At 44.4% G+C, this 20907-nt stretch overlaps 4 protein-coding genes across 4 annotated transcripts; 3 read left to right on the top strand and 1 right to left on the bottom strand.

Annotated features, from left to right (window-relative positions):
• The first annotated feature begins 1593 nt into the window (after positions 1 to 1593).
• LOC147521016 (uncharacterized) lies at positions 1594 to 2589 on the top strand. Its single transcript, XM_086557889.1, has one exon. The coding sequence runs from the start codon at positions 1594 to 1596 to the stop codon at positions 2587 to 2589; it is 996 nt and encodes a 331-aa protein (XP_086414015.1).
• A 3443-nt stretch (positions 2590 to 6032) lies between these two features.
• Positions 6033 to 6440, top strand: LOC147521015 (uncharacterized). Its single transcript, XM_086557853.1, has one exon. The coding sequence runs from the start codon at positions 6033 to 6035 to the stop codon at positions 6438 to 6440; it is 408 nt and encodes a 135-aa protein (XP_086413979.1).
• An 8869-nt stretch (positions 6441 to 15309) lies between these two features.
• MS1 (RING/FYVE/PHD zinc finger superfamily protein) lies at positions 15310 to 18124 on the top strand. The gene is made up of 2 exons (XM_086556803.1): positions 15310 to 15365; positions 15544 to 18124. Exons 1-2 carry the CDS (start codon positions 15325 to 15327, stop codon positions 16940 to 16942), a joined length of 1440 nt encoding a protein of 479 aa, XP_086412929.1. The 5' UTR covers positions 15310 to 15324; the 3' UTR covers positions 16943 to 18124.
• Positions 17627 to 18076, bottom strand: LOC147521014 (uncharacterized). The gene has a single exon (XM_086557843.1). It carries the CDS (start codon positions 18074 to 18076, stop codon positions 17627 to 17629), a length of 450 nt encoding a protein of 149 aa, XP_086413969.1.
• Positions 18125 to 20907: the final 2783 nt, after the last annotated feature.

Genomic DNA, 20907 nt, shown 5'->3' with positions numbered 1-20907 from the left:
CTAGTTAAGTGATCGCCCGTTGATTAGTTTCACATGCAGTACATGTGTTAGGGTAATTTGGCTATTAAGAAAGTATGGACGGACCTCAGTCAATTAGGGACCAAAATGCAATAAACGATTAATTATAGACCAAACCCTAAATTCGCTATTAATAGTATGACCAAAATATAAATGTCCCAAACTTAAATCTATTCCACTTTTTATGTTTTGTTTATCAGAATAAGTTTGTGGACACTCAAGTATTTAGCTGTGAACAAGACCTCATTTTCTAATGGGTGGAGTGGCTGCCCCAAAAAACTGTATTATTGTTCAAAAAAACTGTTAAACCAATCGAAAATGAATTTAACTAATGGAAATATACTGTTTGTGGACAAGTCTGTACACAAATTCGGACTCTTTGTTTATCAGCAACTTTTCTACGTTCTATTCTTATTTTAATTACTTTATCCAGTCATTTCCTCCCCTGAAGTGAAGCAAAATATAATGAAGCTTACACAAAAGATGATTAACAATTTTTTGCAAGTGTGACTGCACATAAGGGACACGGGTGGATTGTACTGTCTCAATCAAACAAAATTGTAATACGAGTTAGACACGATTGGATGGTTCTCAGTGTGTCAACCTCGCTATGGCTCCCCTACCATCCCATTATCTATTTGACTTTAAGGAATGAATACCGTAGGGGGCCATTGGAGAAAAAGGCTGACAAGTCAGCGGACCTCCTGGAGGAGTCAGTGAAAGGAGATAGGACGGGAGCATTGGAATGGAACCTAGGGAAAGACCAGGTCAGCGGGACATCAGGTGGAGGAGTACCCTTGGGAGAGACCATCGAATGGCAGGGGATCATAGCCGGGAAACCCTAGAGCGCGGACGTGGCAGAGGTACGGCAGAAAGAGAGATGGTCGGATGAGGGACAGATGGACAGATAAGATGAGAGAGGAAGGGATATAAAAAGGGGAGGATAGGGAAAAGAGAGGAGGAGAGAAAAGAGTGAAAAAAAGTGGAGAAAGAGGGAGGAGAGAGGTCCTACCATATTTTGTGTAACTACATTTGGCGCCGTCTGTGGGGATCCGAAGCAGAATAGAGATGGCTCCGAAGAAACGAGTAGGTAGACCAAAGAAAGTGCCAATGCGGGAAATGACGCCAGAGGCGGGAGTAGAGGAAGAAGGAGTCGGAAGAGCAGATCTGGGGGCGGAGGAGATGAGGCTTATGAGGGAGGAGATCGGAAGACTAAGGGAAGAGAACGATGGTTTGAGGAGAGAGAGGGAACGAGAAGAGGAAGGACTGGACGAAGAGGAGGATGATAGCTTGGGGGAGGAAGGAGAGGAACCCAATTTGGTGGAGAATCCGGTGACCGCCTGACCATGGAGCGGGTGCAGGAAATGATAGATAGGGATAGGGGAAGCGAACCGCCAGGAGAGAAAAGTCGTGGAGGAGCGGCCAATCAGGTGGTGGCGAGGGGCTAAACCGCGAATCCGCCAACTGGACGACATTTGGGCGTCGGAGGTCCCAAAGCGTTTTAACCAGCCTCGGTTCGAGAGGTACGACGGGAAAGGGGACCCGGCGGACCATATCCATCACTTCAGACAACAGATGCCGCTATGGCAGGAAGCACGGTACGATGGATTGCGATGCATGATGTTCCCCGCCAGTTTGAAAGGAGGGGCGTCGGATTGGTACTATCGTCTGCCGGCGGGAAGCATTAAGAATTTCCAAGAATTGGAGCAAGCCTTCGTGAGTCATTTCATACATCAGAAGAAAAGGGCGGTGGACATCGCGGCCCTGTTCAATGTGAGACAGAAGTCACTAGAGACAGTAAGGGAGTACTTATGTCGGTTCAAGGCTGAGACACTGAAGGTAGAGAATTTGGACGAGAGAACTGCGGTTATTGCCTTTGAGCGAGGATTGCGTCCGGGGGCGAGAGTACACCACCACCGCGCAAAGAATGAAATTCGCGACTGTAATGAGTTATATCCGCGGGTAGAGAAGTACATCAGGTACGAGGATACTCTACCAAGGGAGTCTAAGAAATCAGGGAGAGATGTGTTGTCTTTGGATAGGGATAGGGAGTATCACAGAGAGAAGGCGTCGGACAAGGGAAGCTGGGGGAACCGCGGTTACACACCGAGGGTCGAGAGGGTACGGGAGGGAGCTCGGCGGGAGAATAGGGAGAGGAAGCCGTACCGAGATATAGAGGTGACGCCGCTGAACAGACCGCTGAGTGAAATATTGCCTCTGATTAAAAGCCTGCAGGGGTATGAGGGTCCGCGGAATAAACCCATAGAGCTGCCAGATAAACCGTACTGCGCGTACCATCAGATGCGAAACCATGAGACAGATGACTGCTATGCTTTGAGGTGGATGGTGCAGAGATTAGTGGAGAAAGGCAAGATGAAGGAGTTTGTGAAGGAAGCACAAAATGAGGAGCGAGTGGCGCGACAGGACCAATTGTTGGGTACCATACATGTGATTTTTAGCGGGGAGGTGCTAAGTCGTAATGCGCATAGAGATAAGGTGAGAAGGACGGCGAGCATCCAGCAGGTCGAGGAAAGAGTAGAAGCACCGCGACCAAGAGGGGGATCACCATGACGTAAAACATGATCGCCTTCTTGGCGGATTTGCGGGGAGTAGACTCTCCGCATGAGGACGCGCTGGTGATCACGGTGACAATGGGTAATTACCGGGTAAAGAGAGTGTTGGTGGATTGTGGAAGTGCTGTAGATTTGTTGTTCAAGGGAGCTTTGGAGGAAATGGGAATGGAGCCAAGGCAGTTGAGGCCTCCCCACACCAATTTGTACGGATTCAATGGAAGCGGGGATGAGCCTATGGGGAACTCTTTGCCGCCAAGTAACCACGGGCCCAGTGACGGTGATTGCACGTTTTATGGTGGTGGACTCCGCATCCCAATACAACGCCATCTTAGGGAGGAGGTGGATTCATGAGATGAAGGCAGTCCCGTCCACCTACTATCAAGTGATAAGGTTCCCAACTCCGACGGGCACATATGAGGTCCGCGGTGATCAGGTGACCGCCAAAAACAGTCACAGAGGGACAGTGAAGCGATTGATGCATGAAATGGAAGAGGGAAGCTCCCATACCAGGAAGAGGCAGGCATAGCAATTACAGATCGCCTCCGCAGATAGTAAGGAGAAGCTGGCGGAGGGTTCGAAGACGATAGATGAAATCGAAGTGGTAAATATAGGGGATGGAGAGGAAGAAAGATTCACATCGGTGGGGGCCAGTCTATCGGATGATTGGAAGAATAAAATGGTGCAGTTCTTGTCGGAAAATAGGGATGTGTTCGCTTGGGATATCGAGGACGTTACGGGATTAGACCCGGAGTTTGCGTGCCATAGGTTGCACATGAAGGAAGAAGCCAAGCCGGTGAGGCAGAAGATGCGGAGTATTAGGCCCAAATATGCAGAGAGTATCCGCGAAGAGGTATCACGGTTGAAGGGAGCTGGCATAATACGGGAGACCGAGTTCACCGAGTGGTTGTCTAACGTGGTCGCCGTACCTAAAAAGAATGGCAAAGTGCGGATGTGCGTCGACTTCACAGACGTGAACAAGGAATGTCCGAAAGATAGTTACCCCATGCCGCGGGTAGATGAACTGGTGGATAGGACCGCGGGGTACAAGGTGTTCTCGTTCATGGACGCGTCTATGGGATATAATCAGGTAGCGATGTATGGGCCTGATCAGGACAAGACAGCATTTGTGGTGGAAGGCGGCACCTATTGCTATACAAGGATGCCTTTTGGACTGAAGAACGCGGGAGCCACCTTCCAAAGGTTGGGGGAGAAGATGTTTGAAAGCAAGATTCGGAAGGGGATCGAAATATATATAGACGACATGGTGGAGAAGAGTATGTCGGAGGAAGAACACCTGGAGGGATTGCGGGAGACCTTCAAAGATATCGCGGGAGGCACAACTTAAAATTGAATCCGGATAAGTGTACCTTTGGAGTGACCACGGGCAAGTTCCTGGGATACATCGTGACACATCGAGGTATAGAGGCCAACCCTGAGCAGATAAGGGCCTTGGTAGAGATGCCATCGCCGCAGAATGTGAAGGAGGTACAGCGGTTAGCGGGGAGAGTGGCGGCATTAAACAGGTTTATTTCCAAGTCATCCGACAAATGCCGACCGCTGTATAGACTGTTGAGAAGTAATCCAGATTTCTTGTGGACAACCGAATGCGAAGAGGCATTTCAAGAATTGAAAGGGTATTTGGGCAAAGCGCCTTTATTGTCACGACCGGAAGAAGGGGAGAAGTTGTACTTGTACCTGGGGGCATCCGATTATGCGGTGAGTTCAGTTTTGGTCCGCTTGGTGGGCAGGGTGGAGAAGCCGGTATATTTTCAGAGTAAAACGTTACTGGATGCAGAGACTAGATATAGCAGAATCGAGAGGTATGCCCTGGCCCTAATCTTCTCGACTCTGAAGCTGAGGCCCTACTTCGAGTCTCATCCCGTGGTAGTGGTCACCAATCTACCACTCAAGCAGGCGCTTAAAGACAGAAAGTTCGGGAGGATGTTGAAGTGGGCGGTGATGCTTTAGTGCTTATGAGATACAATATCGAGTAGGACCGCGGAGAAAGAAAGCACAAGCCGTAGCGAGTTTCTAGTGGAGTTCCGGCGAAGATCCCAATTGGGGAGAAGAGATGGTTATGGAACCGAAAGAAACGGGGAGCCCAATGTGAATCAGGTGGGATGAAAGAAATGGGTGGAGGATATTCATGGACGGATCGCCTTAATCGAATGAAAGCGGCGGCATAGGAGTAGTGTTAGTTACACCGATAACAACCCGCGATAGAGTTGATCGGCGAGATTGGGGTTCACAAAGATCTAGCAATGAAGCGGAGTATGAAGCAGTGATAGCGGGACTAAGGATGGCCGAGGATGCGGGGGTCAGAGAGCTGACGGTGTACTCGGATTCGAATCTTGTGATTTGCCAAGTTAATGGGGAATTTGGTAGCAGTGCCGAGAATGGCAAAGTATCCGGGTGGTGCAAAGAGAGGCCCGCAGATTCGCAGATATTCGATTCGTGCACTGGTCATGGAGAGAAACGGATTAACGCCAGATGCATTAGCATATGTGGTGGCAGCGATGCCGGGTCGAGGGATAGGGTGATAATGGTAAGCAGAGTGGACCGACCAGCCCTGAAAAAGAAAGGGCCTGTGACTTGTCGGGTGATGGAGGAGGAAGAATGCTGGATGAATCCCATCGTCGATTTCTTAGGAGGAAAAGAGGTGACCGACAAGAAAGAAAAGAGAAGACTGGAACAGACCTCCCAAAGGTACATCATAGTGGAGGGGGAGTTGTACCGGAAAAATTTCAACGGGCCCTTGCTGAAATGTTTAAGCCCGCGGTCTGCTAACGAGGTGTTGAGGGAGCTGCATGAGGGCGACTGTGGGAGCCATTCTGCAGGGAGGACCACCGCGCACCGGCTGTTGACGCAGGGTTACTTTTGGCCACACATGAGGAGAGATGCGGCGGACTTCGCCAAGAAGTGTGACAAATGTCAGAGGTTTGCACAGCGGATATTCGCTCCCGCCGAACCCCTGCATAATGTGTCAAGTCCGTGGCCGTTTTCCATGTGGGCGATGGATGTCGTGGGGCCACTGCCTATGGCCAGCGGCAAGAGGCGATACATGTTGGCGGCCACCGATTATTTCACAAAATGGATAGAGGCCGTCCCTTTGCAGCAAGTCAAAGAGACACAGGTGATTAAGTTTTTGTGGGAAAACATCATATGTAGATTCGGATTGCCGTATGCAGTCATCGCAGATAACGGGACACAATTCACGGGAGCTAAAGTAGCGGCGTTTCTACGATCATATCGGGTGAAACAGGATTCTCAAATTTTACAACCCCCGAGGGAACGGCGGCTGAATCTTCTAACAAGACGATAATGAACAACCTGAAGAGGAAGTTAGAGGACAAAAAAGGCGCCTGGGCCGATGAATTGAACCATGTTCTATGGGCCTACCGGACCACACCGAGAACTAGCACCAAAGAGACTCCATTTGCCATGGCATACGGGGTTGAAGCCGTGATTCCCTCAGAGATGATCGAGAGTACAATGAGAACCAAAGTGGTGAAGGATGGGTCGAACTGGCGCATTTTGGCGGGGGACTTAAACCTAGTAGAAGAGAAAAGAGACGCGGCACGCATCCGACTGGAAGAATACCACCGAAGATTGCAGAGACAGTACAATCAAAGGGTTAAGCCGCGACATTTCCAGATTGGGGAGATGGTGCTGCGGCGAGTGACTCCGACCACAAAGGAAGAGAAGGATGGGAAACTGGGGCCAACATGGGAGGGGCCGTACACCGTGGTGGAGACAGGAGGGTCAGGGACCTACAAGTTGCAAACCGTGGAGGGCAAATTGATAGAAAAACCGTGGAATGTAAGAATGTTGAAGAAGTTTCATAGTTGAAAGTAGAAAAAGCTTAAACGATGTAAGGAGGTCCAACATAGAGACCGACAGCTGAATGTAAATATATAAAACCACAGCACTTTTGGGAATGAAATGACGTTGGTTATAGGCAATGTCATAGAGAATAGCACTATCCAGGAATCAGTGGACAGGGACAAATAGAAGGCACCCCTTGAGTATGAGAGTAGGGCTGAGCCACGGGGGGAATGAGCCCCCGAGGACCCTAAAATTCAACGCCGCGAGGACAATAGAGCGGCCCAAAAAGGTAAGAGGATCGGGGCAGCCGGGGGATGAGCCCTCGCGGACCTTAATCCAAGAACAGGGGGCAATATAGAGCGGGCCAGCAAGGGTAAGAGACTGGGCGAGCCGCGGGGGGGATGAGCCCCTCGCGGACCCAGAATTCAGCAACACGGAGGCAATGGAGTAGCCCCGGCAGGGGCAGAAGACTGAGCGACCTGCGGGGCGGGAGGAGCCCTCCGCGGGTCGGAGATGCCAGAGAGACATGGGGCAATGAGAGAGCCCTAACCGGCGACAACCCGGTCGAGCCCGTGGAGTGGGATGAGCCCTCCGCGGAGCAGAGATGCTAGAGATACATGGGGCAATGAGAGAGCCCTAACCCGGCGATAACCGGTCCGAGCCAGCGGGGTGGGATGAGCCTCCGCTGAGCCGGAGACGCTAGAGATACATGGGGCAATGAGAGAGCCCTAACCGGCGACAACCCGGTCGAGCCCGCGGGGTGGGATGAGCCCTCCGCGGAGCAGAGATGTTAGAGATACATGGGGCAATGAGAGAGCCCTAACCGGCGACAACCGGTCGAGCCCGCGGGGTGGGATGAGCCCTCCGCGGGAGAGAGATGTTAGAGATACATGGGGCAATGAGAGAGCCCTAACCGGGCGACAACCCGGTCGAGCCAGCGCTGGGTGGGATGAGCCCCATGGGAGCAGAGATGTTAGAGATACATGGGGCAATGAGAGAGCCCTAACCGGCGACAACCCGGTCGAGCCCGCGGGGTGGGATGAGCCCTCCGCGGAGCAGAGATGTTAGAGATACATGGGGCAATGAGAGAGCCCTAACCGGCGACAACCCGGTCGAGCCCGCGGGGTGGGATGAGCCCTCCGCGTATGAGAGATGTTAGAGATACATGGGGCAATGAGTGAGCCCCTATAGGCGAGAGCCCGAGCGAGCCGGGGCAATGGAGTGTTCCCGGCTAGTGTGGGAGTTGGAACGATCCGCGGGGTGGGGTGTTCGCGGATCACATATGTCAACCACGTGGGTGTGAAGTTAGGGGTCCCGACTTGTTCGAGCCCCTTGGGTGATGCAGGAGCGGATGATAGCGCTAAGAGGAGTTGGAATAACAAAGAAGAGTTAAAGGAAAACATGCATGAGACAATAATAAAACATATAAAATCCAAACATCTTGTTACATGGAAGGCATAGCCAACTGCGGGGCCATGAAAGTAAAAACATCTTATAACAAAACAAAAGTCCCTAGTTAACATTAGGGGCGGGCTCCTCGGCGGGCACCCCGAAGCGTCTTTTCAAAGATCCGCCGGAGGGTGCCGTGGATCGGACTCTGTGGTCCGACGGCGGCCGTCAAAGAACGCAACGTCGGGAGTGCCGCTCGTGGGAGCGACCGGCCCTTCAGGGAGGAGGCGGCCCTCGTGGAGGAGTCTGTCCATAGTTTCTTGAACTTTTTTGGCCACCCTCTTCTCAGCCAGAAGCTTGAAGCGGTCGCGGAGTATGTTCATGTCCGCCAGGTTCTTTTGGGACTCGGCGGCGCTGGCCTCTTCGTACTTCTGTTTAAGGGCCTCTAGCTCCTCTTGATGCCTTTGGGCCGCGGAGTCCAAGGCGAGCTGATGGTGCTGGAGAAGGGAGTCCCTTTGCTGGCTTAGGCGACCATTGACTTGATCCATATACTTTTGGTGAGCGCGCTCAGCAGACTGGAGCTCATCCTGGGCCTGCAGCTTGGCCAGGTTGGCGGCCGCCAATTCGGATTGCAGGCTAGCATGGGACGCTCTCAGCCCTTGGGGTCCTTCCAGCTCCTTCTCCAAAGTAGACAGCTTGTTTCGGGCACTGAGCAGGCCGCGGATCATGTAGGAGATATCCAGACTGACCTGAGACACAAGGGGGAGAAAAAAAAAAAAAAAAAAAAAAAGAGAGAGAGAGAAAAGTGAGAGAACGTACCCTCTCCCAGTTGGTGTACAATGACGTGCGGTGCGAATCGAACGTACCACCGTCGGCATACGCGATATCGCGAGGCAAATGGGAGTTATAAAATAAAGAAGAGGCAACCGCGGCATTGTCCAGAGCCGAGTCAGAGGTATTCACTCTGCGGTTGCGCACCTTGAAGACGGGGCGGAACTCTTCTTCGGCGACGGGGGAAGGTGCCGTGACATCAGTGGGCATGGGCACCGAAGCCGGTTCCTTGCCAGCCCGGTGGGGCGGGAGTGGTGGCGCGGCAGTGGATGGGGTAGCAACGAGGGGGGTGGGGTCCCTAGGATCAGAATCAGAGTCACGGGGTATGGGGAGCTCAGGCCCGCCGGAACTCGATGTCCGCGGTTTCTTGGAAGGCGGTTGTTCTTCAGAGGTGCGGGTCTCGGCAGAGGGAACCTCTACAACCCCCTCGTCGTCAGAATCGCTGTCAAACAGCTTCTGTGTATGAACATCCATGTTGTCAGTGGGGGAGTTGTGGTACTGGTCAGCCCAGTCAGAGATGGAGCGATAGGAGTGGGTGCCTTCAGGGGCGGGCGAGGGGGTATGTTCGCGGTTGCGGTGGGAGGCGCGGGAGCGGGACCTTTTCTTGGGGGAGGCTCGGGGTTTGCGTTCTTTGGGAGGGGGAGGGCGATAAAAAGGGGCAGAAAACTCACCGAAGTGTTGGAGTGCAGGAACGTGCAGAAGTGGAGTCGCAGTAGTAGGGTGAATACCTAGATGGGCAGCTTGGTTAGGTCCCAGGTCACGGAGTCGTTGGAAGATAGGACAGGAAATGCCGGAGTATATCTGAGACTTGGAATCCGGTCGCCACCCTGTACACGGAAGAAAAACCATGGTTAGGAAAGAATGAAAGAGTACGTTGGAAGAGGAAGGGAGAGCCGAGATACTCACCACGGGATTTGAAGGCGAGGTGGTTAAGAGTCAGATCATCGGGGAGATCCGCGGATAGGAAGGGACCTGACACGTACAGGGGGTAGTGGTGCCATACTTTATCTGATGAGGTGATGTGAAGCAAGAAATTCTTCTTTTGAGGACGCACGCAGAATGACTGGTACCCGACCCCGACATCTTTGGTGCTCTTTTTAAGGTAGTATTGGGAGAAGATGTCGCGGCTCGTGATTTTGGGGTCCCCGGTCTGATTGTAGGAGTTCGCGGCATACAAAATCCTCCAAAAATTGCCTATGCCTTGGCAGGGGGGAATATTGAAATGGTTACATACCTCGACATCTAACAAGGTGAGAGGTAGTCGCAAGCCGGCCACAATTTGGCCTACCGCGGACGACCAGGGCACCGGACGTCGAGGGACCAGTGGGGGTAATGGGTGGTGGTAGGCCGCGTGTTCTAAAATTATGTCGGCCGGGATACCATAGGCGCCTCTAATCGCGCCAAATTAGGTCTACGACATCGGGGAAGGGGGTGGCGATAAAGAGGCCGGACGGCCTGAGGTGGAAGGACCGTAATTTGAAACAACGGGGACGGAGATGCCCCCCGTCAGTTGAGGATGAGGAGGAGCCGGAAGACTCGAGGCCCGACATCGAAGAACTACGACTAGATCTAGAAGAGGAAAATTTCAAACAAAAACAGAAAGTAAAAATTCGAGCGCAAAGAGACTTACCAAGGGAGTGAGCAGCCTGAGGGGAATGCGCGAGAAAGAAGAGGTTCTCTGGAGGAGGAGGGAAAAGGGGACCAGTGGCAGAGGCTTGGATAGAGTGGACGAAGAGAACAACAAGAAGAAAGGGAAGGAGCAGTTCGGAGAGACAGGAAGAAAGTGAAATGAGGGAAGAAGAGGAAGTGAAGAGGCTTATATAGAGGAGGGGCAAAGATGTCATTTGAGAGAGTAAGGAAGTCGAAACGCTGGGGCAGGAAGGTAATTGCAGGAAGGGGGGAAACCGAGGCGACCAGACAGTCAGCCGGTCTAAAGGAGACACGTGGTAACACGAAGCCCGAAAGTCGGCGAAAAACGCGCGTGATGAAGACAATCATCCTAACACGAAAACCGAGGGGCACGCGCAAAGATGCGTGAGGAACAAGGAGAGAGGGGGTTCTTGACTCACGGCCCATAAGTAGGACCGCGAAGTCAAGAAGGGGCATTTGTAGGGGGCCATTGGAGAAAAAGGCTGACAAGTCAGCGGACCTCCTGGAGGAGTCAGTGAAAGGAGATAGGACGGGAGCATTGGAATGGAACCTAGGGAAAGACCAGGTCAGCGGGACATCAGGTGGAGGAGTACCCTTGGGAGAGACCATCGAATGGCAGGGGATCATAGCCGGAAAACCCTAGAGCGCGGACGTGGCAGAGGTACGGCAGAAAGAGAGATGGTCGGATGAGGGACAGATGGACGGATAAGATGAGAGAGGAAGGGATATAAAAAGGGGAGGATAGGGAAAAGAGAGGAGGAGAGAAAAGAGTGAAAAAAGTGGAGAAAGAGGGAGGAGAGAGGTCCTACCATATTTTGTGTAACTACAAATACCCTCATTTTTCAGGTAATAAATGTAAGGGAGGGTTCTAGGGACATATTTTATCTTGATACGTAAACAAACTCAAAATCGTTAGGGCATTTATAAGTTTCGGATTAGGCTAATTTTTTGTAGATATGATCTCCTAAATATTCTAAACATTGTCACAAATAATCAAAAAATTCCAAACTTGCCAAATGTAGTTAACAATTTACAAAATTTGGCTAATTGTAGACCGTTCATTTTTACCATTTTTGATACTATATTTAGTAAGTTTAGAAATTTTTTATTTTTTTGATTATTTGTGACAGTGTTTAGAATAGTTAGGAGATTATATCTACAAAAAAATTAACCTAATCCAAAACTTATAAATGCCCTAACGATTTTGAGTTTGTTTACATGTCAAGATAAAATATGTCCCTAGAACCCCTCCCTAAATGTAATTCCTTTTTCTTTCGATTTTTGAAAAATAAAAAATAGAAAACTAGAAAAAATTCCAGTGAGGAGTTTTGTTGTAAAGAATTTATTTTACGTTTATTTCTCCTTTTGGGTTATTGTCAGCTGGATTTTCCCTCTCGTAGTTGTATTATAAAGAGGATTGCTTCCATTCAAAACGAGGCACACCCTAGAAACTGTGTATCATTTCTTCAAGTAAGTCTCAATTCCCAAACTTGTTGAATATTTCTTAGATCACCTCTTCTGAGCATGCTCTTGGTGATGCTTATCTCTTCACTCTAAATTTTTTTTGGGTTTTATAGATCTGCACCCTTATTTTGAAATGAAATTTGAATTGCCTCCACTCACACACCGTTATTTCGAGGTGAAATGTCTTAAATACCTTTGCATGTGTAACATTACTTAAATGTCTCCTTTACTTCAGAAGACCAAATTTTTTTATTTTAAAAAAATAAACACACGTATTAGCATCTTATTCACTCTAATCAACAGTCACGATTGCAAGACCAAAAATCTTTTACACAATGCAAGTACAACTAGAATAACTACACTTGAATTACACTACTTACTAACTTTTTATTTAGACTTACATCCCCAATATAAACCTATAATTAGATAAACACCCCTAACATTACTATTTTATTTAGACTTGTCCCTCTAATACAAACTTGGAACAAGAGAAACACCTCCATTCTAAGATAACCAAAAAAAGGTAGTTAGGACATTTCACCACGAGATAACAAAGACATTTCACCGTGTGTGAGTTTGGGGGACAAGTCTAATTTCACTGAATTTGGGAGGAGGCAAGTCTAATTTCGCTTCAAAATAGGGGTGCAGATCTATAAAACTTTTTTCTTGATGGTTTTGATTAGGGGTGACTTCGGATCGGATCGGATCGGATTAACCTCCTTCGGAATTTTTCCAAAAAAATTTCGGAACCTAATATGCTAGCCAAATCCGATCCAATTTTTTTTCGGATTCAAAATATATTTCCAATTTCGGAACTTTCGGAAATTTTTGAATAACTCGGAAATTTCGGAATACTTGGTAAATTTTCAAAGCTCTCTTTACTTTCAATTATTTTTGGAATATCATACGCCAATGTTCATTGTAGGGAGAGAAAACCATGTCCACAACACCAATGTACCAACAATAGTACGCACTTGTTTATTGAGAAAACCCATTTTCATTCAAACAAGTGATCCAAGAAAAAACGAGAAAAAGAACCTGCAGCCACCAATAGCAAGCATTGCATTCTGTTGAGGTCTGGGTATTTGTAATGTTTCAATCTTTTTTCGTGTGTGGAAATTGAAGCGTGAAGTGTCTGCATAAATAATGGATTATGGTATTGGACTCAAAGTAGCTTTTACATAATATTCTATCTATTGGAATTTGGCTTTTGGATTAGTGCGAAGTCATTGTATGACTCAATGACATTTTTTTTTCATATCATTGTTGTTATGGCAGACGGTGTAATGGCCAAATGATAGAGTGGTCCATTCAAGTGGGGAAGTAAGCGGTTTAGGTTATGTTTTTGTTTTGTTTTGGAAGTAAAAACTAGAAAATGAATGAACGGTCGAGATCTAATCAAGTGGATAGTGAGAGAAGTATATATTTTTGGGAATAAATTGGCAATAATATCGAAATTTCGAATTTTTCGGATCGGATCGGATTTTAGAATTATATCCAATCCGATCCAATTTTTTTTTTTTCGAATTTTCGGAAATCAGAAAATTGGAAAATCGGCCCATGAAAACTACACCCAAAGCCAGACTAATTTCGGATCGAATTTCGGAAAAATCGGAAATTCGGCAAAAAGAGAAACCCCTAGTTTTGATGATTACTTTTTGAAATATTAAGAGATTTTAACAGGCCACCTAAAATTGAACCAGACCATCAGAACGTCACTTCTTTAGAAAGTACTTTTCATTTTCTAGCTGGTCTCGAGCTGCAGTCAAAAACAAATAATCACTATCCTTCATCATTTGTGCAAAAGAACTGGTAACAATAACCTGAAGTTATTATCATATTCAATTGTGTCATCAAATTGACTTCTCTGTTGAATTTGAGTCTACCTGTTTTAAAACAATTCAGATCAATTTTCACATAATGTACATAGTCAGCATTCTCCTCAGATTTGCACATAGGCTCAAAAAACAGAACACACACTATATATTATACTTTGCTGGCGCTTCTGTCGAGTTCATCATCTATTTTCTTTTTAACAGGTTGTGGATCGATATAAAGATAAGAGAATGATACTTCAAGAAAGCTCAACTGATTCTTCAGTGTCCATGCTAGTTTGTGCTAATGTTGAAATGGATCATTATAACGACGTACTTTACAGGGATGCTGATTGACGTGGATGAAGGTTGACCTTTTTCATATGGTCTCAAGTGCTCGTCTCACCAATCTGAAGATACATTGCCGAAAAACTTGATGCTCATCTACTCACAAGGCTGTTCAGAGTATTAGCATGAAATCTTTATTAGTCTAAAATATCCTCATACCGTTGGTTTACCAAGAAAAACTGAGTTTTATCTGTTGTGATCATGTTTTTAAATGTATTAGTCCCAGGTATTGTCGGAGTCCACCATTGCACCATTGGTTCCAATTGAGCATGAAAAAACTAATCGCCCTTGTAACTGTTAGATTGTTCGGTGACAAAAGTGTGGACTTATTACTTTATTTCAAACTCCTATAATTTCATATGTACATTGCGATTGTATCGACAATCATGCTTATAGCAAGACATCCCTTAACATATTTTGAAAAGCTAATAGGTGCTTTTGGTTCCCACCAATTTAATTTCTAGGCACTGAGTGTGTGATCTAGCTCTATATATACTATGGATGTCCTATTTTCCTAGTGTTCACACTGGGCTTATTCTTCAAACTTCTACAATGACGAACACCACAAGTTGCAAGAAAAGGAAGAAAGGAGGGAAGGTTTTTGGATTTAAAACCTTCTGTGATCAAGGAAACCCATTTAATTTCAATGGTACTTTTCGTGACAACATAAAAAAACTTCTCGAATTTGCGCGTTCAGAAAATAATATGAGTGGAGGAATGAAAAGCTGGTCATTTCAGCTTGAGCTAGACAATCATCCCCCAGTTCACATAACGTTGTTTATCATCGAAGAACTGATAGAATCTTCAGTTTCTCGTCATTGTCGTCACTGCCAATATATAGGTAAGTACTTCATATGAAAGTTATTACAAACAGTAAAACTCTGATTTCTCATCTGTTAGGTATACCAGTATGATGTAGCAACTAGCAAGCACATTTGTATGCAAAAAACACCTTTATTATGATATGATAACATACAATAATATTACTCAAGTCTTTTATAGCGAAGGACGATTTAGGCCAGTGCCACACTGCCACAGAACAGACTTATTCTTGTAAACCAGTTTTGCAAGGTCTAGAGAACAGATAGTTTGATGTATCTTCATTTTTTATGTTGGTTCTAATCGATAAAGAATATGAAACATTCATTTGGTATAGCTCAGGCTGCTGGGGTCATCACATGATTTCAAATGAACGTTTTCACTTTGTTCTGCCCTCCAAGGAAACGGCACTAGTGATGACAGTGTGCCCCAACTATGAGGAAAATGGAGTATCCAGTACAATGACTGGGAAGCCAAATTTTGTCGACTTACAAGGCCATCTATTGCATGGTGTCCTTCACTCTAATGGATTTGGACATTTAATCTGCATTAATGGGATCGAAGAGGGGTCTGAGGTGAGCGGGAATGATTTGATGGACTTTTGGGATCGGATATGCACCGGACTACGAGCAAGGTTAGGTTCACATTCTTTTTTCTGAAGTACCTATCACAGCATTTATATGTTCACTAAATGTAAATAACATTCCTGCTTGAGGCAGGAAGATCTTGGTGACAAAAGGCTTAGCATCAACTATGTTGTACATCTTGACATGTCCAATTTTTTTAAGCTCTTACTTATAATTATTTTGCAGGAAAGTGAGTCTAAATGATGTTGCAAAGAAGAGAAACATGGATTTGCGATTATTTCATGGAGTAGCCTTTGGTGAACCTTGGTTCGGTCGTTGGGGCTACCGTTTTGTGCGGGGAAGCTATGGTGTCACTCAGCTAATGTACCAGAAAGCTATAGAAGGGTTACAGAGCATGCCCTTAGGTTTACTCATTCAGCAGTCTAATGTGTCAGACTATGAAGTTCTTGCCATCTGCAATAGATATCAGGCAATGTCTGGCCATTCCTTGTCGACGTTGGGCCATCTTTTCTGTTTTATGTACGAACTAAAGCACCGACTTCCACTCGAAAATCACATGATTTCTGCTAATAGCGCTAAGACTATTGTAGAAACCACTTGTAGATGGTCACCGAAACGAATTGAAATGGCAAAGCGAGTGATTGTTGAAGCACTAAGGAGAGCAGAGTTTAGATGGGTATCAAGGCAAGAGGTAAGGGATGCTGCTCGCGCCTACATTGGTGACACTGGCTTACTTGATTTTGTACTGAAATCATTAGGGAACCACATAGTGGGGAACTATGTAGTGCGTCGCACTGTGAACCCAGTGACCAAAGTTTTAGAATACTGTTTGGAGGACATATCTACCACATTTTGCAATCAAGAAGGGTTTCCTTTAAGCAGTTCAACAACAAAGTCACATTCCCACTTCACAAGAAATCAACTTACAAGCGACATGCTATACGTTTACAATTATATCTTCAAAGAAACAAGGCCAACGATAACCACAGGGATAGATTCTGCAATTTGGATGGCTACTAGGTTAGTTCTTGATGCGAAGCGTCTTGTAAAAGATTATACAGGCGAGTTATACCCAAAATTCTCATTGGGCAGGGAGGATACACTAAAACTTTTATGTACAATATGTATACGAAACAAGGATGGCGGCTTTGGTTGCAATGAAGGGATAAGGAAGGCTTTGCCACCCTATGATATCATAAGTATGCATCCTCATGCTACCTTTAAAGAGCTTAAGATGGAAGTAGAGAAAACCTTTAAAGAGACATACTGGGGTTTGAAAAGCTTATCTGTGGACTCAGTTGTAGATGTAAATGCCACTGATTCAGATTTGGTTTTGGGGCTAGTTGAAGCGGGTTCTAGCTTGGTTTTTACAGGGAGGATCGAAGACAAGGAAGCTGATGCTAAGGAAATTTATGAGACTAAGAATGACAGCTTGGTGGTTGATTGCCTCTGTGGAGCAAAGGAAGATGATGGTGAAAAGCTGATCACATGTGATATTTGTGAAGTTCGGCAACACAATCGATGCACACGGATAGACAATACTGAAGATGTTCCTCATATCTTTCTCTGCAGTAGGTGTGAGCAAGACATCATTCTCTTCCCTTCTCTACCACAATCAAATTAATTATCACACTTTCTTAAACGTATGTATGTAACAAAATCAGACATCGTCAAATACCTAAGCAATCTCTCCCTAGCATGAAATTAAGATTCTTGTAAGGCAAGAAATGAATCAATATTCCTTATTTTGCTCCATCTGTCATGTGATGGGAATATGGGATGAACTTGTCTAACTATATATGGTTGTACCGTTCTACTACATTTCTGGGTTCATCAATTCACTAAAAGTGATACTTTTGCGAAGCACTCGTCGATATCTTTCAAGTGAGACTAATAATGAACGATACTCAACTATAAGACGATAAATAAAAAGTACTCAAACACGGGCTGAGGTGACACAAAAGCATGATGGTCTGTGCGGACGGCGTGTGTAGAACATGTAGACATGTGTGATAACATATATGGAGATGTCGCCGAGCAACGTGCCACAGATATACTAAGGTTGATGCTTGGCCAGACGCCACAGCATAACAGGGGAGGTAACGAGGCTCACTTGAAACAAATTTTTTTGGAACAAATTTCTTGCCATATCAATATAAAAACTCAAGGGAGAGGGATTTTAGCATATAGGATCAGTTAAAAAAATTCTCTAAAGAGGGTGAAATTTTGAAAAGAATACACATTTGTCTATCTTTCCATGGATATAAACCATAAACTGATTTAACTACAAGGACAAATGTAACAAAAACTAGTACAAAGCCCGTTCAATAGGCGCCATTTGCGCAGCTAGTTCACGAGAAGCCTTTAGCGCCTTGTAGATTTCAAAAATCAACTTGGTCTCAAACACATCAGTCTTGGAAACTTTGCTAATTTTCCTAGCTCTTGGAATTCTTTTCCCTCCGAAGAAGTTATCACCACTTAATGATCCAACATTTCCTGCCAGTCCAAGCATCATATTGATGTAAGCGTCCCTTAGCTTTGCCATAAGCTTGATTGGTGACACAATCTTTAACCCCCATTTCAACTTTGGTGTTAATTTTATCTTCCAAGTTCTTTTCCTCTTCCCTCCCAACCTTATAGCCTTCGGGTTCTTCGTAATAGCTCCATCAATGCGTTGGTATTGCCGCCTTCTCCAGTACCTCTTCAAGCTTCCATAAAATGTAGTAGTAGAACTGATCATCTCCATGCTCATGGTCATGTTCTTGTTCCTCAAGCAAAAGCAGATAAGTATGTTTTGGTTTTGAATGACTAAAAAGCAGATAGTGTCCTGTTTAAATAGAAGCATAAGTAGTGCAGAACAAGCACACATGACATTCCCATTTGAAGAATTGAAGTCAGCAAAGCCAGGTCTGGCCTTACAATTATGTATGTATATAATATGGACATACAAGTACGTCCTAATATTGAATTACTAAAATAATGCAATTTTTTTTTGCTAAACTAAAATAATGCAATTGATCTTCAAATACGCGCTTATTATATATTAAAATAAAAGATATGTTCAATGTTCTTAAAATGTAACTATATGGTACTTTGACCGAGCTCTGGTTTCCTGGCAAATCACTAAAATGCATGACATGTTTGCTGGAATTCCTACACAACTTCATCAAATTGTTTATGTTTTAAAAGTGCAAATGGTTTTCATGTTGTTTTCTTAATCAGAATGATGAAATCTTCTAGATACGACATAATTGTTTATGTTTTAAAAGTGCAAATGGTTTTCATGTTGTTTTCTTAATCAGAATGATGAAATCTTCTAGATACGACATACATTGTTTATCAGCTACAAAAGACACATACTGCACAACAACACTACTTGGGAAAGTACATATGAGGATGAAATAGTCTTAATAATGTCAACACTATGAATTAGTCATGGGTCAGAAACTCAGAACCAGTATTCCAGGCCAATTCCTAAGGTTCCCAAATTGAAACATATGAGCTGCTATAATATGTTTACCAGAATAGAGTGGCAACTTGGCATTTCTATAAGGGCGATACTCCAAGCCTCCAAGGAAATTAAATTTCAACATTTTGTGCAAATATCACCTAAAATATCAGGTGTTTATTTTTTTCCGAAAAACATATTAGGTGTGATTTTGATCAATATACAAACGGAAAAAAGTCAGGGGTTTTTCGTTTTGACACTCCACATAGTAATATCCATCTTCAAATTCAAAGCAGTGTAGTGTTGACAATCCGAGAAGGCGAGATGTCTCATTGAGATTTTTCTTTCAAAGCCCAAGGTGAAGCCCATTAAAGGCCCAAACCATCAACTGGGGTCTGGGAAGAGTCAAACGTTATGCCACTGTAATCAATTTATTCCTAACCATTTTTTTTTTTTTTTTTTTAAATTTACTACCCTACATTTTTTATCCTTTTCTTTTTTATATTTTTTCCAATTAAAACCTTTCCAACTCAGTCAAAATTGAGAAATTTTCTATCCTTGAAAAAATGAATTAATTTCCTATCCTATTTTGTTCATATTTCAAATTCCTCTAATTTTTCCAATTTTAAAAAGTTTTCTATTGTTAAAGCAAATCAATTTCCATGTCCTTGTCACTGCTAGTGTGTGTGCCATTTTTTTTTTTTTTTTTAAAAATTTACTACCCTACATTTTTTATCCTTTTCTTTTTCCAAGTTCCAAATTTGGATCATTTAATTTAATTCCTTTCGTAGTTATATTTTTTCCAATTAAAACCTTTCCAACTCAGTCAAAATTGAGAAATTTTCTATCCTTGAAAAAATGAATTAATTTCCTATCCTATTTTGTTCATATTTCAAATTCCTCTAATTTTTCCAATTTTAAAAAGTTTTCTATTGTTAAAGCAAATCAATTTCCATGTCCTTGTCACTGCTAGTGTGTGTGTACGAGGGAAATAATTGAAAGTAGGTGAACAAGATTGCTATGCTTATGATTAGATGAGTAAATCAAAGATGATTTCTTTAAATAAAGTTTAAGTGATATATGATTGCAGATATTAAATTAGCTAGAAGATATGGTTGGTATAACTTGTGATAAATTTTCTTATCGAACCCGTTCAACTTCAAGTCAGCAAGGCCGGGATGTCCATTCCATGTTTATGAAAACGAAAGGATGATAATTTCGGATTAAAACCTTGCAAACTTTGTAGTAATTCAGTGATACGAATATAATATGCACGTGTGTTTGCTTCACAAACTAGTTTACTTAAGAACTGCTGTTTTATGCTGTTTTAGCGGCACTCTATTTAGGTTTTTAGGCTTTTAGGAATTTAGGTTAGACCTTGCACTTCAATAATTCACACGGAGATATTTCAGTTCTGGATTCGCACTAGGCACTTCAATTTTCTGCACCGTGGAGTTTTCTGCAACCGGGTAGACTAACCAAAAGACAACAATCCTGGAAAGAAACTTGCTTCAGACTGGGTAGTTTTACACATCCCAATTCCCAATTACGATTAACATATTACTGATTGAATAATTTAGTTAATAAAATGGCCAAAGGGATTGTTTATATGGTTAGGACTTACGAGTTAAGACAATGTCTAAATAGATCAACTTTCTTTATGCCTTGGTTAACCTTAACCATAACAGGGAGTGACTCTCAGGACAGATCGGGGTAAAAAAGTAACTCTCACAATCATTTTTTTTAATCACTCACAAAGACGGAGTAGATGAAAGGTTAAGTATACTCTTGACGCGAAATTAAAAACGGCTCGGATAGATGAAAAATCAAATATACTCCTAACGCGAAATAATAAATGGGCCGATCTAACCGAAACGACCCAGTGTAGGTGTATATAATATGAACAATCATTGTTTATATCTATTTGGGGTATGAACAATTACTTTTCATTATACCTCAACATAATGTATGATCAGTAAGAACACCTATTGGAGTAATTGTTCATACTTATTTGGGTTACATACCTTAACATGAGCTATGAACAATGAACAGTGATTGTTCATACTTCAACATAATGTATGATCAGTAAGAATATCTATTAGAGTATGAACAATAATTGTTCATATCTATTTGGGTTGTTC

This window comes from Coptis chinensis, chromosome 1, assembly GCF_015680905.1.
Source record: "Coptis chinensis isolate HL-2020 chromosome 1, ASM1568090v1, whole genome shotgun sequence".
Lineage (NCBI taxonomy): Eukaryota > Viridiplantae > Streptophyta > Magnoliopsida > Ranunculales > Ranunculaceae > Coptis > Coptis chinensis.
The sequence above is the reverse complement of the archived record's forward strand: the minus strand, read 5'-3'. Positions and strand labels throughout refer to the sequence as shown.

Bases quoted from the DNA above. Each gene is read 5' to 3' on its own strand.
- LOC147521016 (XM_086557889.1), top strand. From the start codon at position 1,594: ATGCCGCTATGGCAGGAAGCACGGTACGATGGATTGCGATGCATGATG.
- LOC147521015 (XM_086557853.1), top strand. From the start codon at position 6,033: ATGGCATACGGGGTTGAAGCCGTGATTCCCTCAGAGATGATCGAGAGT.
- MS1 (XM_086556803.1), top strand. From the start codon at position 15,325: ATGGACTTTTGGGATCGGATATGCACCGGACTACGAGCAAG. The intron at 15,366-15,543 runs GTTAGGTTCACA...ATTATTTTGCAG, and splicing joins TGCACCGGACTACGAGCAAG to GAAAGTGAGTCTAAATGATG.
- LOC147521014 (XM_086557843.1), bottom strand. From the start codon at position 18,076: ATGACCATGAGCATGGAGATGATCAGTTCTACTACTACATTTTATGGA.